The 20,507-nt window shown below is 29.6% G+C and overlaps 1 protein-coding gene and 1 long non-coding RNA gene across 2 annotated transcripts in view; both read left to right on the top strand.

The window, feature by feature from the left end:
* LOC119603641 overlaps nt 1-20,507 on the top strand; it is a 117,496-nt gene that overhangs the window by 12,439 nt on the left and 84,550 nt on the right. The window lies entirely within an intron of this gene.
* Nucleotides 9,130-12,255, top strand: LOC119603640 (achaete-scute complex protein T8). Its single transcript, XM_037955748.1, has one exon. The coding sequence runs from the start codon at nt 9,933-9,935 to the stop codon at nt 11,943-11,945; it is 2,013 nt and encodes a 670-aa protein (XP_037811676.1). The 5' UTR covers nt 9,130-9,932; the 3' UTR covers nt 11,946-12,255.

Here is a 20,507-nt window from a genome sequence, read left to right on the forward strand (position 1 = left end):
TGCATGAAAATTGACTTATTTAGAGAAAATTTTGCATCATAGACTTCTCCTGTTTTCATTACAATTTCTACAAAAACACGATATGGGAATTAATTCAATATATGCGCACAATCGTAGAAGTTATCATGAAAGTAAAATTTGCGCAATCCTAAAGCGAAAATGTCCCTTTTGTCATTGTATTCCGATCTAAGTAATAGAAGAAACAGATCTAAATAAGTATGTATGTCGAGGAAATTGAATTACTGAACATCGGATGATAAAATATTTATAGAAGTTTTTCCATCCCCCTTTCAAATTAACTAGATTAATTCAATTTGGATTATTTCAAAATCGTACATACTTAAATCAAGTACAAGTTCTTAAAACAAGTACACATAGGGAAAAAGACATTTTAAAATTATACACGCTTGGCACCAATGTGTTTATAATTTTTCAATTATATCCGTTGTCAAAGTTGTACGGATAGTTGTCAATTCAACAACAAAAATATAAAAAATATACGACGTTATCAAATCATCAAAATGACAATGCTATGTTGTCAAACAGAACGTTGCATCGTCGAAATGACAACGATGCATTGCAGAAATGACACAAAGCGTAATCAAAATGACAACAAAAGGGGTTTGTCAAAATGATAACTGCGTGTTATTAAAATTTTATACACATCCGTTGTCTAAATGTTAACAAACGTGGTAAGCTCACTTTTGACAACGGATTGTATCAATTTTGGTCCTTTTTTACCGGGTTTTTCCCTCTGTGTATGTGCTGATATTACTTTTACATATCCAAGAAGGGTTAAATTGCGCTAAACTCAAAACATTCCTCTTTAGCTGATTCGTACTCGATTGAAGTATTTGATTCTAGTAAAACCGTACCACAGTGGTATAGGAAAAAAAAAGAGGGAAATAATTCGGTAACTTCTAAACGGTTAATCCGATTTTAATGAAATTTGGTATGCACAAAGAGGAGGTGTTGTCGAGTTTAGGTTTTGAATTTGGACCTTATAGGCCAACCAGGGGCCCGGCGGGGGGTCCTCAAATTAGGACACCTCGGCTATGTTAAATTTTTAAAACGATCCTATTTCTTCATTTGAGTTCCGATTTAAAAAAAATTTCGTATATAGAATCTCCTCATCGAGCACTATAAAAAATGTCGTCGTAGCAGTAAATTATCTCTTATAGTTTAGGAGATATTCGCATTTGAATATTAAAATTTTAAAATTTTTACCGTCCTTACTTTAGTTTTTTTGATAATAGCAGGTCCAAATATTTCCGATTTTCGCCATTTTTTTTTATTTGCTTAACAACAAGTTTATATACCAAGCAGTGAAAGAATTATGTAAAAATCATGACTGAGTCCAAAGTTATAGGCATTTAAATTTAAAAAATTAAAAAAAGGCGATTTTTTGTCATTTTTTTGGGAAAAAAGTATCTTTTTCTTTTTAAGTTATCTAAAAAGTTTCTAAGAAGATGTATATAGAATTTATACTTTTTGGAAAGCTGACTTTACATAAAATACGATAAATGAAACAAAACCTAAAAATTTTTGATACCGAGGGGACCAGGTCCATCCAAAAAAACCCTATTTTTTATGGAAAATTAAATTTTGAGCAAAAATTCTCAAATCGCATAGTCGATATCAAATTATAGTGACCTGTTTTATATGACCCAATAAGTTCTTAATCATTTTGTAACGGGTTTCGATAACCCCGCCCCTGGTATGGATATAATAGGCAAAAAACCAAAAAATCCCATTTTTGGGATTTTTTAAAACTTTTTTGGGAATTCCGGGATTTCTAATAAGAAAATTCGAAATTTTTATTTAATTTTGGATTTTGAGTAAAAAAATCTACCTAACTGTAAAATTTCATCAAAAAATATTCATAAATAAAATTTTTATTGCAATTTGAAAAATTTGTATCTTCGCAAAAACTGAATAAAAAACATTTTTTAATTTTTTTTAAAAAAAGTATTCCGCGAATTTTTTAATTTTCAAAAATTATATACAGTTTTGAAAAATAGACAAAATTACCTTTCCATTGATATATAACATGCCTACCTAATGTTTTTTAAGTGACAAATTAATTAGGGAAAACTCAACATCTTTTAGAAAATTTACCTAGCACTATTATTTTCATCCATATATGTAACAAATTTAAGAGTTAACCTTATGGATGAAAATAATAGTGCTAGGCAAATTTTCTAAAAGATGTTGAGTTTTCCCTAATTAATTTGTCACTTAAAAAACATTAGGTAGGCATGTTATATATCAATGGAAAGGTAATTTTGTCTATTTTTCAAAACTGTATATAATTTTTGAAAATTAAAAAATTCGCGGAATACTTTTTTTAAAAAAAATTAAAAAATGTTTTTTATTCAGTTTTTGCGAAGATACAAATTTTTCAAATTGCAATAAAAATTTTATTTATGAATATTTTTTGATGAAATTTTACAGTTAGGTAGATTTTTTTACTTAAAATCCAAAATTAAATCAAAATTTCGAATTTTCTTATTAGAAATCCCGGAATTCCCAAAAAAGTTTTAAAAAATCCCAAAAATGGGATTTTTTAGTTTTTTGCCTATTATATCCATACCAGGGGCGGGGTTATCGAAACCCGTTACAAAATGATTAAGAACATATTGGGTCATATAAAACAGGTCACTATAATTTGATATCGACTATGCGATTTGAGAATTTTTGCTCAAAATTTAATTTTCCATAAAAAATAGGGTTTTTTTGGATGGACCTGGTCCCCTCGGTATCAAAAATTTTTAGGTTTTGTTTCATTTATCGTACTTTATGTAAAGTCAGCTTTCCAAAAAGTATAAATTCTATATACATCTTCTTAGAAACTTTTTAGATAACTTAAAAAGAAAAAGATACTTTTTTCCCAAAAAAATGACAAAAAATCGCCATTTTTTAATTTTTTAAATTAAAATGCCTATAACTTTGGACTCAGTCATGATTTTTACATAATTCTTTCACTGCTTGATATATAAACTTGTTGTTAAGCGAATAAAACAAAATGGCGAAAATCGGGAATATTTGGACCTGCTATTATCAAAAAAAACTAAAGTAAGGACGGTAAAAATTTTAAAATTTTAATTTTCAAATGCGAATATCTCCTAAACTATAAGAGATAATTTACTGCTATGACAACATTTTTTATAGTGCTCGATGAGGAGATTCTATATACGAAATTTTTTTAAATCGGAACTCAAATGAAGAAATAGGATCGTTTTAAAAATTTAACATAGCCGAGGTGTCCTAATTTGAGGACCCCCCGCCGGGCCCCTGGTTGGCCTATAAGGTCCAAATTCAAAACCTAAACTCGACAACACCTCCTCTTTGTGCACACCAAATTTCATTAAAATCGGATTAACCGTTTAGAAGTTACCGAATTATTTCCCTCTTTTTTTTTTCCTATACCACTGTGCGTACTTAATGTTCTACTGAAACCGATCTGGATTGATTTAATTAAAAATTTCTCTATAATTTTTTTTTGAGCTTTTTGAGCATGTCTGGAATAGGTAATGGGCTACATTTATTTTGAAATTGCAAGTGGGCGGGGAGCCACGCCCATATTAAGAAATTATTAAATCCGTATATTTGAGATAATATAATAGTTAGAGTCCTCAAATTTTGTCGGAGCCACTTTAGTGTCAATATGATTATTTAGGACAAAAAGTAGGAGGACTAGCATTAGGGGGCGTGGCCCCTCCCATATAAATTAAAAATAAAAATTCGTTTATCTTGGAAACTATTACATTTAGAATCTACCATGAAGGGAGCGTTTATCTGCGAAACTAATGGAACTAAATTCTTCAAATTTTGCACGAAGAAAAATATTCACCTGAATATTTTGGAAGAAAAAAAGCGGACTTTCATCTGGGGGGCTTGAAGCCCCCATATGAATTAAATAGAAAAATTCTTATTCGTATTTGAAAAACTATTTGAGGTAGAATCTTCAAATATTACTTGAAGAATTTTGACATTCATCTGAACATTTAGAATATAACGGACGGACTTTCAATGGGGAACTTTGCACCTCCCATATGAATTAAACATATTCTTAAAATTTTGTACAAATTATTTTAATATTCATCTGAACATTTTGGGGAAAAAGTGCGGTCTTTCATATGGGGAGCTTGAAGCGCTCACTGAGAAACTATTAGAGCTAGAATCTTCAAATTTTACATGAAGAACTTTGACATTCATGGGAACATTTAGAGAATAACGGGCGGACTTTCAATGGGTGGCATGGCACCACATATATGAATTAATTACAAAATTTCGTGTATCTTGAAAACTCTTATATTCCTCAAATTTTTCATAAATAGATAGAAATTGGCGATAGATAGAAAACAGGGTATCAAAGCACACTGGGTATAGCTAGTTCTATATAAAATCAATGACAGATAAAGAACTTAACATAACTAGATTTTTAAATAACTTCCCTACACTGAAAATAGTCCATGCTTAACTTTACGAAACAAAATTTCGTAACTACTTTTTTCGTAATATATACGAAAAATTCGTGTATAATACGAAATATTGTTTAATCAACCCCTTTTCTAATTTTACGAAAGTACGAAAACCTGTCGTAATATCTTTTTTCGTATATATTAAGAAACTTTGTTTTCTTTTACAAAAATAATTTCGTTAAGGCATGTAATATTTAACGAAAGTAACGAATTTTTTCGTAACAAGATTATTTAGTAATATACAAGAATTATTTTTGATTTCACAAAAAAATTATTTTGTTACGATTTTTTTTTATTAAGGGAGTTAAATTAAACGTAATTATTAATTTACAGAAAAATAGCTGCCTAATTTCCTGTAAAATTTTTTATGTTTTTTTTAAAAAACATAAAAAATTTGTTTTTTTAAATTCGCAATCTTTTCCTAAATTTACAATAATTATTTTAAAAGAACTAAAATATTTATGTCTTTAAAAAAATCGTAAAATTAATATTTTTTTTTTTTTTTTTTTTTCTAAAATTATATAAAATTATTTTGCATTTTTCTAAAATATTTCGTACAATTTCGTATATATTACGAAAGAGTTTCGTGGTGCGAAACCACGAAGCATTTCGTACAATGTACAATATTTTTCGTGTATATTAGGCATGGATTATTTTCAGTGTAGCTATATCAGACTAAAATTCGCAATATCGTGACTCTTTATAAATAGTCGAACTGTAAAACTTGAAATAGAAAGTGTTTTTAGTGCCAGAACTAGAAATTTTATCACGTCCGTTAGAATTCATTTAATGAACCAACACAATGTCTTTGCATAATACTGTTCGAAAAATATAACAATAAAAATATTCTTCATATCATTTAAAGGATATTAAATTAAATCCAAACAGAATCTCTCAAATACAACATTTCCAGGCATCACTCAATATAAGAGGATTAAAAACCATCAAATTTAAAAACATACACAAAAAGAAAACAAAAAATTTAAATATTTTGAAAATTACACACACACAAGCACATAAAACCGGCTATAATATTTCCCACGTTAATATAAGTAAGCTAGCTAGAAATCCTGCAGAGAGTGGTTACACACTTAGAATATAACAACTGATCAGTGTATGTATGGTATCATCCTGCAGAAATGAAAAATTCCCCTGGTAAAAAACATAAAATATATTACGTGAATCTAGCAAAGCATAAAAAACAACTGACTCATTCCATCAGGAAGACGATGATGATGTTAAGAATGATAAACACTTTGAAACATAAATAAAACGTTTGAAAAATAAATGTCAGATTGCAGGACATGCAAGGCATGAGAAGATCCTTCTTTTCGAATAGAAAATAACTATGATTACAAAACAACATTTTCCCATCGCTCAACTTATTTGAATAAAAAATACTTATACATGTAAATGAATCAAGCAACGACTACTGTTATAAAAAGTGTTTCTTCATTATGATTTTATGTTTGATGGAAAACAAAAAACAACTGACAAAGTTTGAAAAACTTTTCCAAATGTCCTGTATGTGAAAATACGCTTGAACGCTTTTAAACTAGAATTGGGTGTTTGACCAAACAGGGGTAAAATAGAAATGTTTAATGTCCTTTTTATTAAAATTAAATTACTGTTACTGCTTTTGTGTCATACGTGTATTGTTTTGGTGTAGAAATTTAACTGTCATTACTGTAAAGTCTGTCATTTCGTTATTTTTATTTTCTCTTATTAAGGATCATTAACAAAACGTTTCATTCGCGTTTTTACACATGTTTAATACACATAAATGTTTATTTATATTGACCCATGAAGGAGAATTTCCGCTTTGAAAGCCTTTGAATATTTATTTTTCTAATTGTGGCCGCGTTTTGTTTACAAAATACTAACCGAATTTTTATTATATAATGTTCTATTTATCATAAATCATTAGAGGGATATAGATGGAAAGGATATCCTTTCACATGTTGTAGAATTGCTGTTATCGAGACTCATTAGGTTATAATAAATGAGAAAATGTACTAGACATTTATAAAATAACGGGTTCTGATATTTTGTTAGAGTGAAATTTGTTGTAAATATTTTAATTTCTTTAATTTCAATTTATATTGATGGATAAAGAACAGAGTTATACCGTGCTAGCCCACAATCAGTGTGCAAATCTCAGAGTTTTTCTGTCTCGTTTCAAGTTCTGAATATTTAATTACCATTGTTTGAATGTCAAGACGAGTAATTGGATTTTTTTAAATAACCAATAGTAACGAACCGGCATTGTATGCATCAAAAGTTAGAAAAACCTAGCAGTCAATCTTTGTAACAAGCGTTTTACTAAACAAACGGCACAAGAATACCCTGAACCAGCCGTATGTAGCACTTTCTTGCAGACATAGTCCCAGAATCTTAGGCATTTCGTTATTATCAAAACTCTTGTCTTTCCAAAGAGTTTTGAGGTATATATGTAGGTAGTGTCTGTTCACTATGCACCCCACAGCGTCAGTTTACGGAAATGCTTAAAAATTTGTATACATTTGCATCATATTAAGCGGTCTTGGTCTGTGGTCTGACTTCAAAGGAGCAACAGAGGTATAAATTTCTAAAATTCTCATTTTTTATGGAAATTGCAAACTAAAAACTCCTGTTCTTGGTTCAGTGTGCATAAGTCTACATGGGTAACGTTAGTACTCAGTAGGATTGAATACTTAGTTTCAATTTCCAGAAGTTAAGGAGAGCAAAATTGTGCTTTTCGATTTCGAAGTCCGAGATGCACTGTCTTATATTAGGCGACATCCCGGTCTGGGTCTAACTCCACCAAAGCTATATATTGTTAAACTCCCTCTTTTATGGAAATGTCATGAAAAAGTAGCCCTCTATCCTTGATTAATGTCTGGTTATATTGACAGTTTTCATAAAAAAATTATTTTAACCGAAGAATATCTACTGGTTAAACGATAACCGGAGGTGGTGTTAACGGGAGTAAGTGTGTTAAAATCTCTAACCTCACTCAGATGGAGGTCGCGGGATAGCTTTACTGCGACTTTGTGCCTCCAATTCTAATTTCAGTATGCTTAAGTCTCCAAATTTACTCAGAAGGAACCACTGTGCACAGTTCCCCTGATGTGACCACGACTAACTATACGGAGACCATGGGTTTGGAAGGTAGCTTACATTCAAACGATAACCTCAACCAGATAACGTATATTCCCTATGCATCCTCCAGTATTAGTTCATTGAAGTTAAGGAAAGTTAAATGGTGCTTTTTGGTTTGGATTTTAGAAGTCCGACATGTGGTTGTCTTATGTTAATCGGCAACCTGGTCTGGGTCTGAGTTACATACAGTTAAATTTCATCTTTTATGGAAATTTCAAATAATAAATAGACCTCTGTCCTTGATTAAGTGTGTTAAAATCTAAAATCTCACTTAGAAGGATATCTGTGAGGTAATGACCTGAGTCATTTATAAGAAGAAGGAAATAGCTTTAAAAAAGTTTTTGTGCTCAGTCAGTTGGATACTTAATATTGATCGAAAATCAGTGCATCTAAGCTCCAAATTGACTAAAAGTAAGAAACAGATCTAAAGTGCAACATTTTGTTAAAATTTATGAATACAACTTTGAAGTAACTGCGCTTTCAAAAGCACAGAAGAAGAACAAAATGAACTAAAACGAATAATGACGTCGGCTAGGTTTGACTTGTCTTGTCAAATTTGTAAATTTGGAAGTAACAAGGAGAATGATGAGAGGGATAAGATACCTATACCTAAAGTAGAATGAATGGTGTGGCCATGACATAAATAAAATTAGCATGTCCCAGTTATTCCAGAGTTTTGAATAATAAACTTTATGGATAAATTTAAGGTATTTTTATTTTTTTTTCTCCACATCAGGATTAAATGTCAATATCTTCTCCTACCGTCTGGTATGGATGCGCTAGGATTATGTAATACCTAATAAACATATTTTCAATGTTGATTTCTTGATTAATTTCAAATGTCGAAAAACTTGACTTAAAGCTTTGAATGGTCACCGCGTCAAATAGAATAGAGTTGTTCCAGCGCCAGTGCTGTTACTAGGAATCCGCACAATTGCAGACCAATTTAGAATCAACTCGGCTATGATTGCTTGTTGGCACTAGGAAACAGTAAGATTGAAAAACAACTTTAATTTAGTTCAGTTACATTAATGAGATGATGTTCCCTAAAATTTTTTTAATATGTCCAAAAATTTCTTCTGTATTAATGAATGTTGAAAAATCTTTAATTTCACAACCAAAAGGAATACCAATTAGAATGTGAAATCACAACAAATTCATAAATTCTTATCGGTTTCTTATAAATTTTAAGCACTTTTTCTTACAAACATTTTAAACGCCTTTGATCAATACGAAAACCCCTAAAAAGGCGCAATATTATAACACATTAAAAAGCAAGAAAAAAATACGAAACAATATTGAGACCAAAATGTATATTTCTCTACCAATATGAATAACAAAACCACCCTTAAAATTTTAACAAAAGATCAGATGTTAGATTTCCCATCCAGAAAAAAAGAGAAACGATCACATTAAGCATACAACACCCAACTAAAGACTCGACGACTCTGACACGAAAGCTAGCCTAAGGGATGAAAAGTCACCACATTTTACCAATACAAAACACTAATACATAGGAAGAAGTAGAAATGTGTGTGTGTGTGTGAGTAAGCACCTTTGTTGCAAGGATATTTACACACACACACACTCACATACAGTTACTTAAATGAATAGGTGTGTAGGTAGGGTAGGGTAAAGGAGAGAAGAGACAATAAGAATTGTAGTTGTTGTTATTTTAAGTGGTGTTTTGAATATTTTTGGTGTTTGTGAGAGAATGTGTGGAAAATAAAATATAATGTTTTTACTCTAACGCTGCTGCTAAAGTATTCGTTTCGTATGCAATTGTTGTTGTTTCAAACTAAGGTGGCAGCAACCTTTTGCGGCAGCAGCATTATACAATACATTTAGAGGTATATGTCGGCCTGTCTGCCTCGCTGTATGTATGATTAAAGGTATTCAATTTTTATTGTACTCACATAACTCGTGTTGCAACAACCATCAGTCAGTCATTCAGTTACTGAAGTCATTTCCGTTGGTAGGACGTTTGTTGCAAGAGACGCCCCATGACATTTCATTACGAGACATCGGGCACGCGACACACATTGCAGCATACAACCAGACAGCTGGTTCTTACCAAAAAATAAAAAAAAAAACACTGCGACTACATTTTCCAATTAAAATTTGTGTAAAAGAAAATTCCTGTAACATTACATTGACTGCAGCAATTCAGTTGACATTTAGAACTCCAACAAACAACAACGATAAGCGGGAAAAGGAATACGGAAGTTTAAATTAAAAAAAATAAATCCAATTAAATTAATTTCGTTTTTAAAATAAAGCTTTTCTCGAAAAGCTTTAGTTAAACCAATGGCCACCTTAAGTGTTTTGAATTACAACAATCTATCATCGGGATTAAATATGAAAGTGAACAACCAAAACTCCAGCTCAAGTGGAGCAATTAATGGCAATAATGCCTTGAATAAAACGTTTAACAAGATAACCGTGCAAAATGTTTTAAGTGAAAATAATGGCAATTCTTTGAATATAACCAATGGCAACCCGAATGCCATTGTCAGGAAAATTAAGGATTTTGGCATGATAGGCTCAGTGAATAATGCCTCTGGAGCGGCCAGTTTAAATATGAATCCACGCAAGAGACCTTTAACGGAAAGTAAACAAAACCAAAAACCCACCGAGAGCAAACCAACAGCCTCGGCTAGTAAAAAGCCTAAGTTAACCAAGGAGGAAAGAGCAGCCATACGTTTGGCCAAGAAAGCGGCAAAGGAGAACTCTAGCTTAACGAAAGGGAATACTAAAGATCAGCCCATGGCTTTGATACAACAAGTCAAAATACCCGGCACCCCAGGACGCAAAGGTTTGCCCTTGCCCCAGGCGGTAGCTAGACGCAATGCCCGTGAGCGCAATCGTGTTAAACAGGTCAATAATGGTTTTGCCGCTTTAAGAGAGCACATACCCGAAGAGGTGGCTGAGGTATTTGAAAATCAAGGCACTAATAGGGGCTCATGCAAAAAGTTTAGCAAAGTTGAGACCTTAAGAATGGCAGTGGAATATATAAGATCTTTGGAGCGTTTGCTGGGTTTTGACTTTCCTGCAGGCTCTGGACAACTTAACTCTTCCAGTGGTGAAGAAAGTTTTAGTTTAATAAAAGATGAATTTGATGCTTATTCTCCCAGCATGGAAGAACAATTCGATGACTCTTTAAGTCACTATGACAATGAAGAGTTTTTCTCTTCAAACACCAGTCAACAGCAAACACAATTGCCCTCCTCATCTCCACAACCTTCAGCACAAATGGATATGTTACCCAATATAACAACACTTAATGGTCTACAATATATAAGAATTCCAGGGACAAATACCTATCAACTCTTGACCCCAGACATATTCGTGGGTACGGCCACCTCGCCACCATCCTCAACTATTGATGAAGAACATTTTAATGCATTAATTGACACTAATTGTGTAAGTCCTTCATCATCGTCAACGCCAGGCATAATGCAGCAACAACAACAGACAACTACAGCTGATCAAAAATCGCCTTCACCACCATCAATTAATTCCACTGAGGTAATAAGAAGGGTACAAGAAACAACAGCACCTGTCTTAACAACAACAACTACAACAACAGTAACTAATGGAGAAAACATAAACGAAGGGACTGCTACATTATCTTCATCATCATCTTCTTCTTCATCATCAACAGTAACTGCTACAATATCATCATCAACTTCGTTATTATTATCGCCCGTGCCACAAAACCAACAACAGCAAATAATACCACTGTTAACGGCAACATCATCCCCCAGTACAAGTCCAGTATTACATCAACATCAACTACATACATTATCACCTGCCACAACTAATGATCAACATCATCAACAACAGCTACAACAGGCCATAAGACAAACGTGTGCCGCTAATCAACTACAACAACAGCAGCAACAGCAATTTCTACTACCAAACTCAAATGACCAGCAAATAGGGACGTTGCACATGATTAAACAAGAGTATCCTGAAGAACCCTCTTCTAACATTTATCAACAAACATCACCTTCACAACAACAGCAACAACATTTACAAGTTTATCATCACTCTACCATGTCTCCACCTTTAGAACGCCAAACACCCACAACATCTACTGCCTCCTCTTCCTCTCATATGTTGCAACAATTTTTCCCTCATGATCAAAATTCTTCTTCATTTTATGAGGGAATTGTTACCATGAAAAAGGAATTTAATGAAGTACTCTTAGATGCCTCTCACAACACCAATGTTTTGTCTGACGAAAGTATGATTGAGGCAATTGATTGGTGGGATGCTCATACTCCCAAATCGGATGGTGGTTCATTAATGATGTAAATGGAAGAAAGTTATAAGGAAATATCTAACTGTTTCCTACTTAGTACTGAGGCAAAAGTTACAAAAGGGTAAAATAAGGTACCTTTACTTTGAAAGGTACTTTTTATTACACTAACTGCTGTAAATATTCTCTTAAGAAAATATGTGGTACGAAGAGTTTATATTTAATCCACTTTATCACAGGAAAGATATTTTAAAGAGCAGATCAAAACTTTCAAGTATCTTAAATATCTGATGGAGACTTTTTATGCAATGAAAGAAAAAGTACCCTTGTCAAATCTTGGTACTTTTATGTCTAATACAAATGATAAGAGCTATAAAAATAATTGATAAAGTCAATGGCTATTCATTTAAGCAAAATAACTTAAAACGAATACAGTTTTAAACACTAATAAAAAGAACCTTTTCGGGTACTTTTTCAAACTGTAATTAAAGTAAACAAAAAGCCAACTTTTTTTAAATTTATGATTCAAATTTAAATTATATCGATCATCTAAAGTTTCATTACATATGTAAACAAACTATTTTCTATTATTATTTCATATAAGTACTTTTGGTACTTTTTAGTATAAACTTTTTAAATGTATGTAAATATATTAAGATTTTTTAAAGTAATAGTTTTTATTAAAATCCAAAGCAAAACAAACAAACAAACCAAATTATATTTTAAGTTTAATATTTTTTTATAATTTTAGTTATTTTAAAAAATTGGAAGACATTGTTTAAATAAGTACTTTAAGTTGTTTAGTACTAGTTTTATTATAAAAAGCAAAAGTTTATGTAATAAATAAAAAAATACTGTTTTTATTAATTAAATTTTTATTAAATAAAAATTAACATCAAGTAAAAAACGTTTAAAACTAAAAATAATTGTGTTTTTATTAAAATTAATTTATATTGATTGGAAATTTCCAAAAATTTCGGAACATCTTTAAAAACTCAAGTAAAATTCATAAAAAATATTTAATCTTAAAATATGTATTTTATATTTTAAGATTTTTTTTTAATTTTGACTAAATAGTTAATTTTTCGATAAAATTAATTTATTATTTGTATTGAGTTTTATAATTTTAAATTATATATTATGTATATATATTATATAAATTTTATTTTTTATAGGAAATGTTCCACAAATTTTCGTTAAATTTTATAGAAGATTTTCTAAATTTTATTTTTATATTGAATACTGTCGATATTTTTTTTAATAACAATTTTCTATAAATTTACTTTTTATGGAAAATTCCGATAAATTTTCTTTTTATGTAAAATTTTATATTAATTTATTTTTTATAGGAAATGTTTGATAAATTTTATTTTTTATAAGAAATGTTCTACAAATTTTCTTTAAATTTTATAGAACATTTTCTAAATTATTTTATATTTTTTAATAAGAATTTTCGATAATTTTTTTTAGAAAATTTCAATAAAATTATTTTTTATTTTAATTTTTGATTAATTTCAGTTTTATAGAAAATTTTCGATTATTTTTCTTTTTATACAAAATTTTCTTTTTATAATAAAATGTTTGATAGTTTCTTTTTATATGTTTATTTTTATAAAAAATGTTCGATACATTTTCTTTTATAAATTTTATTTTTATAAAAAAATCTCTTTAAATAATACGTTTATTTTTATAAAAAATTTTCGACGAAGTTTCTTTTAATAGGAAATGTTCGATACATTTCCTTTTATAAAGAAATTTTTATAGTTTCTTTTTATACGTTTATTTTGATAAAAAATGTTCGATGAAGTTTCTTTTATAGACAATTTTCAAAAAAATTTCTTTTTATAGGATTTTTAATTAGATTTCTTTTCATATACAATTTTTGATAAATTTACTTTTATATAAAATTTTCGATAAATTTACTTTCTACATAAAAATAAATTTACTTTTATATAAAATTTTCGATAAATTTACTTTTTACATAAAATTTTCGATAAATTTATATTTTATATAAATTTTTTGATAAATTTACTTTTTATATTTAAATTTTTAATAATTTTCCTTTCTATATACAATTTTCGCTTAATTTCTTCTTTCTTTTTACATATAATTTCCAATAAATTTTCGTTTTATAGAAAATTTCCGATAAATTTTCGTTTTATATAAATTTTGTGATAAATTTGCGTTTCATAGAAATTATCCGATAAATTTTCGTTTTATAGAAAATTTTCAATAAGTTTTCGTTTTATAATGTTTGGATAAATAAATAAATTTAAAGAACATTTTCGATAAGTTTCCTTTTTATAGAAAATTTGCGATTTTTTATAAAAAATGTTCGATAAATTTACTGTTTATAGATTTAAAACAGGTTATTACAGAAAATTTTCATTTCATAGAACATTTTCGATAACTATAATTTTTATTCACAATTTTTAATTATTTTTTTATTAAATATTTATGAAATAGTGTCTGAACTGGAACAACTAACATAAAAAAGGTTACAGTTTTAAAGTATCTAACACTTCACTTAAACATGATGCCTTAAAGTGCCCTAAAGTAGTCTGAACAGTTCTGAACAACAATAGAAAATAAAATACCTTTACAGGCAGAAACCAGATATATAGAATCAAACTTTAAAGAAACTTGTAAAAAACAAACACCCCTTCAAAAAACTCGTAATCATATGTTATTAATTTTAAATATAAAAGAAATAAAACGCAGTGATTTCTTTAGAAATTCGCCTGTTTCCCTAAAATATGCGAAAAGGAACTTCTACACACACTGTTACAGCAAAACAATACAAAACGACAAGTTCTTTTCAAGTAGAAACTTATTTACCTGTATTTGATTCTATTGTCCACGAAACTTCTTTTATATTTTCTGTTGTTTTCGATACTTAAACAATATAATTTTTTCAATTAAATGAAACCCCTGGTATTATGTCGCTATTTCTTTTTTAAAGCTATACAATGAATTTTATATAAAAAAAATTTACGCAGAAAATACACACCCCTTTTTTTAAAGGAATGCAAAACAAAACAAACAAAAACTTTGACAAAATTCAACATGTCAAAAAAGGACGTTACCAAGTCATTGCGTCAAGAAAGTCTTTGGAACAAGGAAACAAATATACTTTTATATTATAGAAGTAGTAGACAAGGAGTTTTATTAACAATGAAAAGGATATTTGTGTATGTTTTTATTTATTTTCATACACACATTTATACGCGTTTGGCAGACATGTTTCGACATGTTTGCTGGGTTATTTGAACCATATGGTAAAATCATAAAAGTATAATAACTTTAAAATACTCACACAAACATATGCAGCTTTAAGGTGATCTTTTAAAAGTAAAAAAGCCGTTATAAATTCAAGAAAGAAAGGATAATTGTTATGAAATACATAGGTTACGGTAAAATATTGTGAGTATGGATTTAGATACGTTTAAAAAAATATTTTATGAAACTTAATATATAGAATAGAATCAACAGATCTCAAAATATTAACTTACTATGTACAAAATTACTCAATAAAAATATTGTTATTTATCATGTTTGTTGTATATAAATTAAAAAACGAGGGAACTAGCAATAGAGGGCGTGGCAACTCCCTCGATAAAGTAAATACAAATATTTGTACATATGTCTGGTAACATTTACCAGCTACACTCTTGGAACTGTTTGCTGTTTAAATTTACATTAAAAATGGGCGTACATACATACATTAATGGGCGTGGTACTTCCCATACAACGCAAATATGTATTTTAAATCGTAATAGTTAGATCATTTGATGGCGTGTCATAATGTCCAGTGACATAATGTCCATGGACGTTATGACGCATCAAAAAGTGTCATAGTATCCATGCATGTTATGATATTTCTTAATGTATTGGAAAAGGAAAGGGACACTTTTATCCCGAAAAGAATTGCTCCTAAATTTGATATTGTTATGTTGGTAGCTTGCCTTTGGCCGGGTGCTGGGGTTTTAAACTCTGGGGTATTTTAAATATCAGCAATAAATCGCACAATTACACATATAAGATTATTTGTTAATTTAAGTAGTTTTTTTGCCATAATTTCGAAATATTTAAATAATTTGTTAACAAAAAAGTGATTTTCTGAAAGAGGCGTTATACGGGGCCAAGGGTAAATATGGGACTATCCTTATAAATGTTGCTATAGGGATTTACATTTAAATTAACTTTATTTGTGCAGAATTTATGGTTATGTTAGTGTTTATAAGTGAATTATTGACTTTAAGGTCCTTTTCTGGAGGGGACATTGTATGGGACTAGGGTCAAATATAGTATAACCTGATCATTACGAGATTTGGCAGTAACATTTAGACTTTTAGAAAACTAAGTTGTAGATAACAAAACATTTAACATAATTATGAGCTCTTGAGTCCTATTCGGGGGTACGGTTATATGGGTGCTAGGTAAAATTATAGACCTATTCCAACAATTTTCAATAGGATTCGTCTTTGGACCAGTAGAAAAGTATGTCCAAAATTTCATTATCTTGAAGAATTGCGAAACCCAGACTGACAGACGGACAGTCATAGCTTAATCGACTCAGAAAATAATTATGAGCCGATTTGTATACTTTGGGTGTAGAACCAATATGTGTTCTATCAATTTCCATACAGTTGAGACTTGGGACATCAAACGATATAACTTAAAGGCATAAGTATATCTTTCAATATAAGTGAGCAACAGAGTACTATAGACACCAGCCCCATACTAATCTTCGATATAGGATTTCATATGGTTCGGCATGTCCGACTAACATTTTTACTTGTTTTACTTGTGCACTTTTCATAATCTATGTAAAAAGTTTTAGTTCTAGTTTTTTACATATCAAGGCCATATCGAAGTAATAGCCACTTAAAAACGTAGTCTAATATTGTATATAACGGCCAAATTAATTTAAAAAATTTTTTTTTATCAAAAAATTTTCTCACACTCTAAATCAACGAACCATACAAGGATTTTTCGAAAAGCACTAATATAATAACAAACATGAGAATTTTTAAGCAAAATAGACAAAATAACCTTCTATCCACCATATGGTAGTAGAAAACACCCAAATCTAAATATATACTTAAGGGCATATATTGGTGGTGTTACTTCACAATTCGCCCTATCCTGTATAATTTAGCAATTGGAAATTTTTAAAGATCACAACAATTGAAATAAATAAAATTTATGTGCAAAATATTAACGAACCGTGTAACTTGTTATTGTATTAAGCAATTAATTTATTGTCTTTCGAACAAAACAACTGAGAACCACATTTTACTATAGAAAACAATGTATATAAAAAGAGGTGCAAAAATTTTAAATAATGCCTTAAAGAAAATCTATTTTTGGGCTACACAAATTTTTAAACATAATTCTTAATTAAGGTGAAACAAAAAGAATTGATTGCAAAATATTCTTAGAAATCTTCTGTAACACAATGTGAATGACTTTTAATTCAATGCAATTAATTAAGGAAAGTTTTTATTAAAGAAATTTTTTGCTATCAATGTTTTTAATTTAATAATTCTCTTTAATTTTCTTTGACAGGATATAAGGGTTTGTTAAAGATTTATATCTTTAAACAAAAGGAAAGAAAGTTCAGGGAAATTATTGTTTTAGAAAATCTTATAGAACATTTTTTTTAATTTAAAAAAATAAAACTAATTAGGGTGGTTTTGTTTTTTTTTTTTTAATTTTAAATAAACCTTAAAGAACATATGGAAATTTCAGAAATGAACTTGTTTGAACTATTTTCTTTGCTGCTCTACTACTAATGATCCATTCCATTCCTGTGTTCATAGCCAGACTTTGAGTCATATGGTTTTAGTTTTACTCGTTCCTTTGTCAATAGTCAGTCATTCATTTGCATACAAACTCTTTGGGGTTTCTTTTTAATAGTGTTTGGTGTTTTTTAAGGGAAACAAGTTTCTTTTAAATGAAATAGCACCTAATTTACGCTACAATAATTCTGGTTAATAATACAAATACACTGTTCTTGTGTAGAAAACATTTCTAAAGATCCTTGTATATCCTTAGAAAAAAGCTCATATGTTTTGTTTTTAAGGAGGAAACAAGTTGTGCACCCAAAACTAATTTAAATAAATTTGTAACGTATTTTATGTTTTAGAACAAGAAAAATAAAGTAGAAAATAACTTGATGTACAGAGTGGCAAAGTGAACTTCATACAATAATAGCCATTAAAAAAGTGTAATGACTACAAAAAGAAACGAATCGAAATTGGAAATTATATTGAAACAAAGAGCTTCATATATTTTGATTCAAAGCTTTTTATTGTATTAACTAGCTATACTTATACAATAGTTTTCCACATATACAATTTGTTACATATGAGAGATGCCACGCATATTATTGCAAGTTCGCCAATTTTCCCGAACGTTAATTAAGATTTTAATGTAATCTATGAAAAATTTTAATAATCTAATAGTTTACCAGATATACGAAATTTTGTATTTAATTCATATGGGAGGTGCCAAGCCCCCCATTGAAAGTCCGCCCGTCATTCTCTAATTGTTCACATGAGTGACAAAGTTCTTCATGTAAAATTTTAAGATTCCAGCTCTCATAGTTTCAGCCGTCTTTTTTTCTCCAAAATTTCCAGATGAATATTAAAGTTCTTCTTGCAAAATTTGAAGAATCTAATTCTATGAGTTTCCTAGATAAACCATATTTTGTATTTAATTCATATGAGAGGTGCCAAGCACGACATTGAAAGTCCGCCCGTTATTATCTAAATGTCAAAGTTCTTCATGTAAAATTTGAAGATTCTAGTCCTAATAGTTTCTCCGATATACGAATTTTTCTATTTAATTCATAAAGTCCGCCCTTTTTTTCTCCAAAATTTTCTGATGAATATTAAAGTTCTTCGTGAAAAATGTGAATAATCTAGTTATATTCGTTTCACAGATAAACGAAATTTTGTATTTAATTCATATGGGCGGTGCCAAGCCCCCATTGAAAGTCCACCCGTTATTCTCAAAATGTTTATAGGAATATCTATTTCTATTTAAATTATATGGGTACTCCAAGCTCCCAGATGAAAATCAGCAGATGAATATTAAAGTTCTTTGTGCAAAATTTGAAGAATTTAGTTCCATTAGTTTCCCAGATAAACGAATTTTTGTATTTAATTCATATGGGAGGTGCCGTTCCCCTCATTGGTAGTCCGCCAATTTATAACCCAAAATGCTTACATGGATGTTAAGGTTCTTCGTGCAAAATTTGAAGATTCTATCCCTAATAATTTCCAAGATAAACGAATTTTTGTATTTAATTTATATGGGAGGTGCCACGCCCCCTAATGCTAGTCCGCCTAATTTTTAAATAATCATATTGACACTAAAGTGGCTCCGACAAAATTTGAGGACTCTGTCATATTATCTCAGATATACTGATTTAATATTTTCTTAATAGGTGCGTGGCTCCTTTCCCACTTCAAAATTCAAAATAAAAAGTAGCCTATTACCTCTTCCAGACCTACAGGAATACACTGTGAAAATTTCAAGAAAATCGGTTCAGCCGTTTAGTAGTCTATAAACTTCAAATATACAAACATACAAACACACATTCATTTTTATATATAGAAGATAGATAGATGTATTTTGTTGGCCATATAAAAAATCTATTTTAAATGTCAGCATTTGTTATCTTCGTAAGGCCGTTTAGTCCTTTTTGCCCTTGTCACCAATCTTGGATGTAAATTTTGTTAAGCTTTTTTTGGACCTTTCCTCTTAACAGCATCATACACTTAACATACGGGCGTTAAACAAATTACAAAATCCATGATTATTTGTCCTTGTCAGAAGGACCAAAATATATGAAAATACGCACAATCAGTGCTATTCCGATATTCTAATTCAGTTGAAAAGTTGTACGGTATATTATGTGTTACACTTTATATTTGTACGTAAGAACAGTACATATGTTTTGTTTTCTAAATCATATGTTTTCAATTAAACAAAAAAATCAAGTAGACAGAGACGTAGTTTTGTATTACGTTAAGAATTGGTACAAAGACATCTTATTTTAATGTATTCTTTAAATTTATTCAGCAAAATTTTTGGTTTGAAAAAGCTTGTTGATGAATAGCTCTCTAATCATGCGTTTTAATGTTCTAGATTCGAGAAAAATGAAAAAACATTTACTCTGAAATGGTTCTCAGTTCCCAACCTGCGATTGAAAATCTTGATCTCAGTATGTTATGAATCTCAAAAATTCCGAAATTTTGAACCTATCGCAAGAAAAATAATTAAAATTTTTGTTATGGACCAAACTATTTTTTAAATATCTTTCTGTTTAAGATAAGAAAAAATATGACAATTTTGACTTACACCCACTAAAAATCATTATGTGGGCCAAAAATACTGTACAAAATGTTTAAGATTATTTTCTCTGTAATCAGCTCAAAATTTCGGAATTTTTGAGACCCTTTTCAAAAAATCGAAGAAATTTTTCAAAAATTATACTGAGGTCAGGATTTTCAATGACGCACAGTGCCACACTTAGTACATTCTGACACGACAATTTCAGAAATACAGGCTTCATATTTAGTATATATGTTCACAATAAGAGTTAG

This window comes from Lucilia sericata, unplaced genomic scaffold, assembly GCF_015586225.1.
Source record: "Lucilia sericata isolate MDLA Ls3-8-SP2 unplaced genomic scaffold, ASM1558622v1 Contig000322F_arrow, whole genome shotgun sequence".
Classification (NCBI taxonomy): domain Eukaryota; kingdom Metazoa; phylum Arthropoda; class Insecta; order Diptera; family Calliphoridae; genus Lucilia; species Lucilia sericata.

What these genes read in the sequence shown, in the direction of transcription:
- LOC119603640 (XM_037955748.1), top strand. Translation starts at nt 9,933, where the DNA reads ATGGCCACCTTAAGTGTTTTGAATTACAACAATCTATCATCGGGATTA.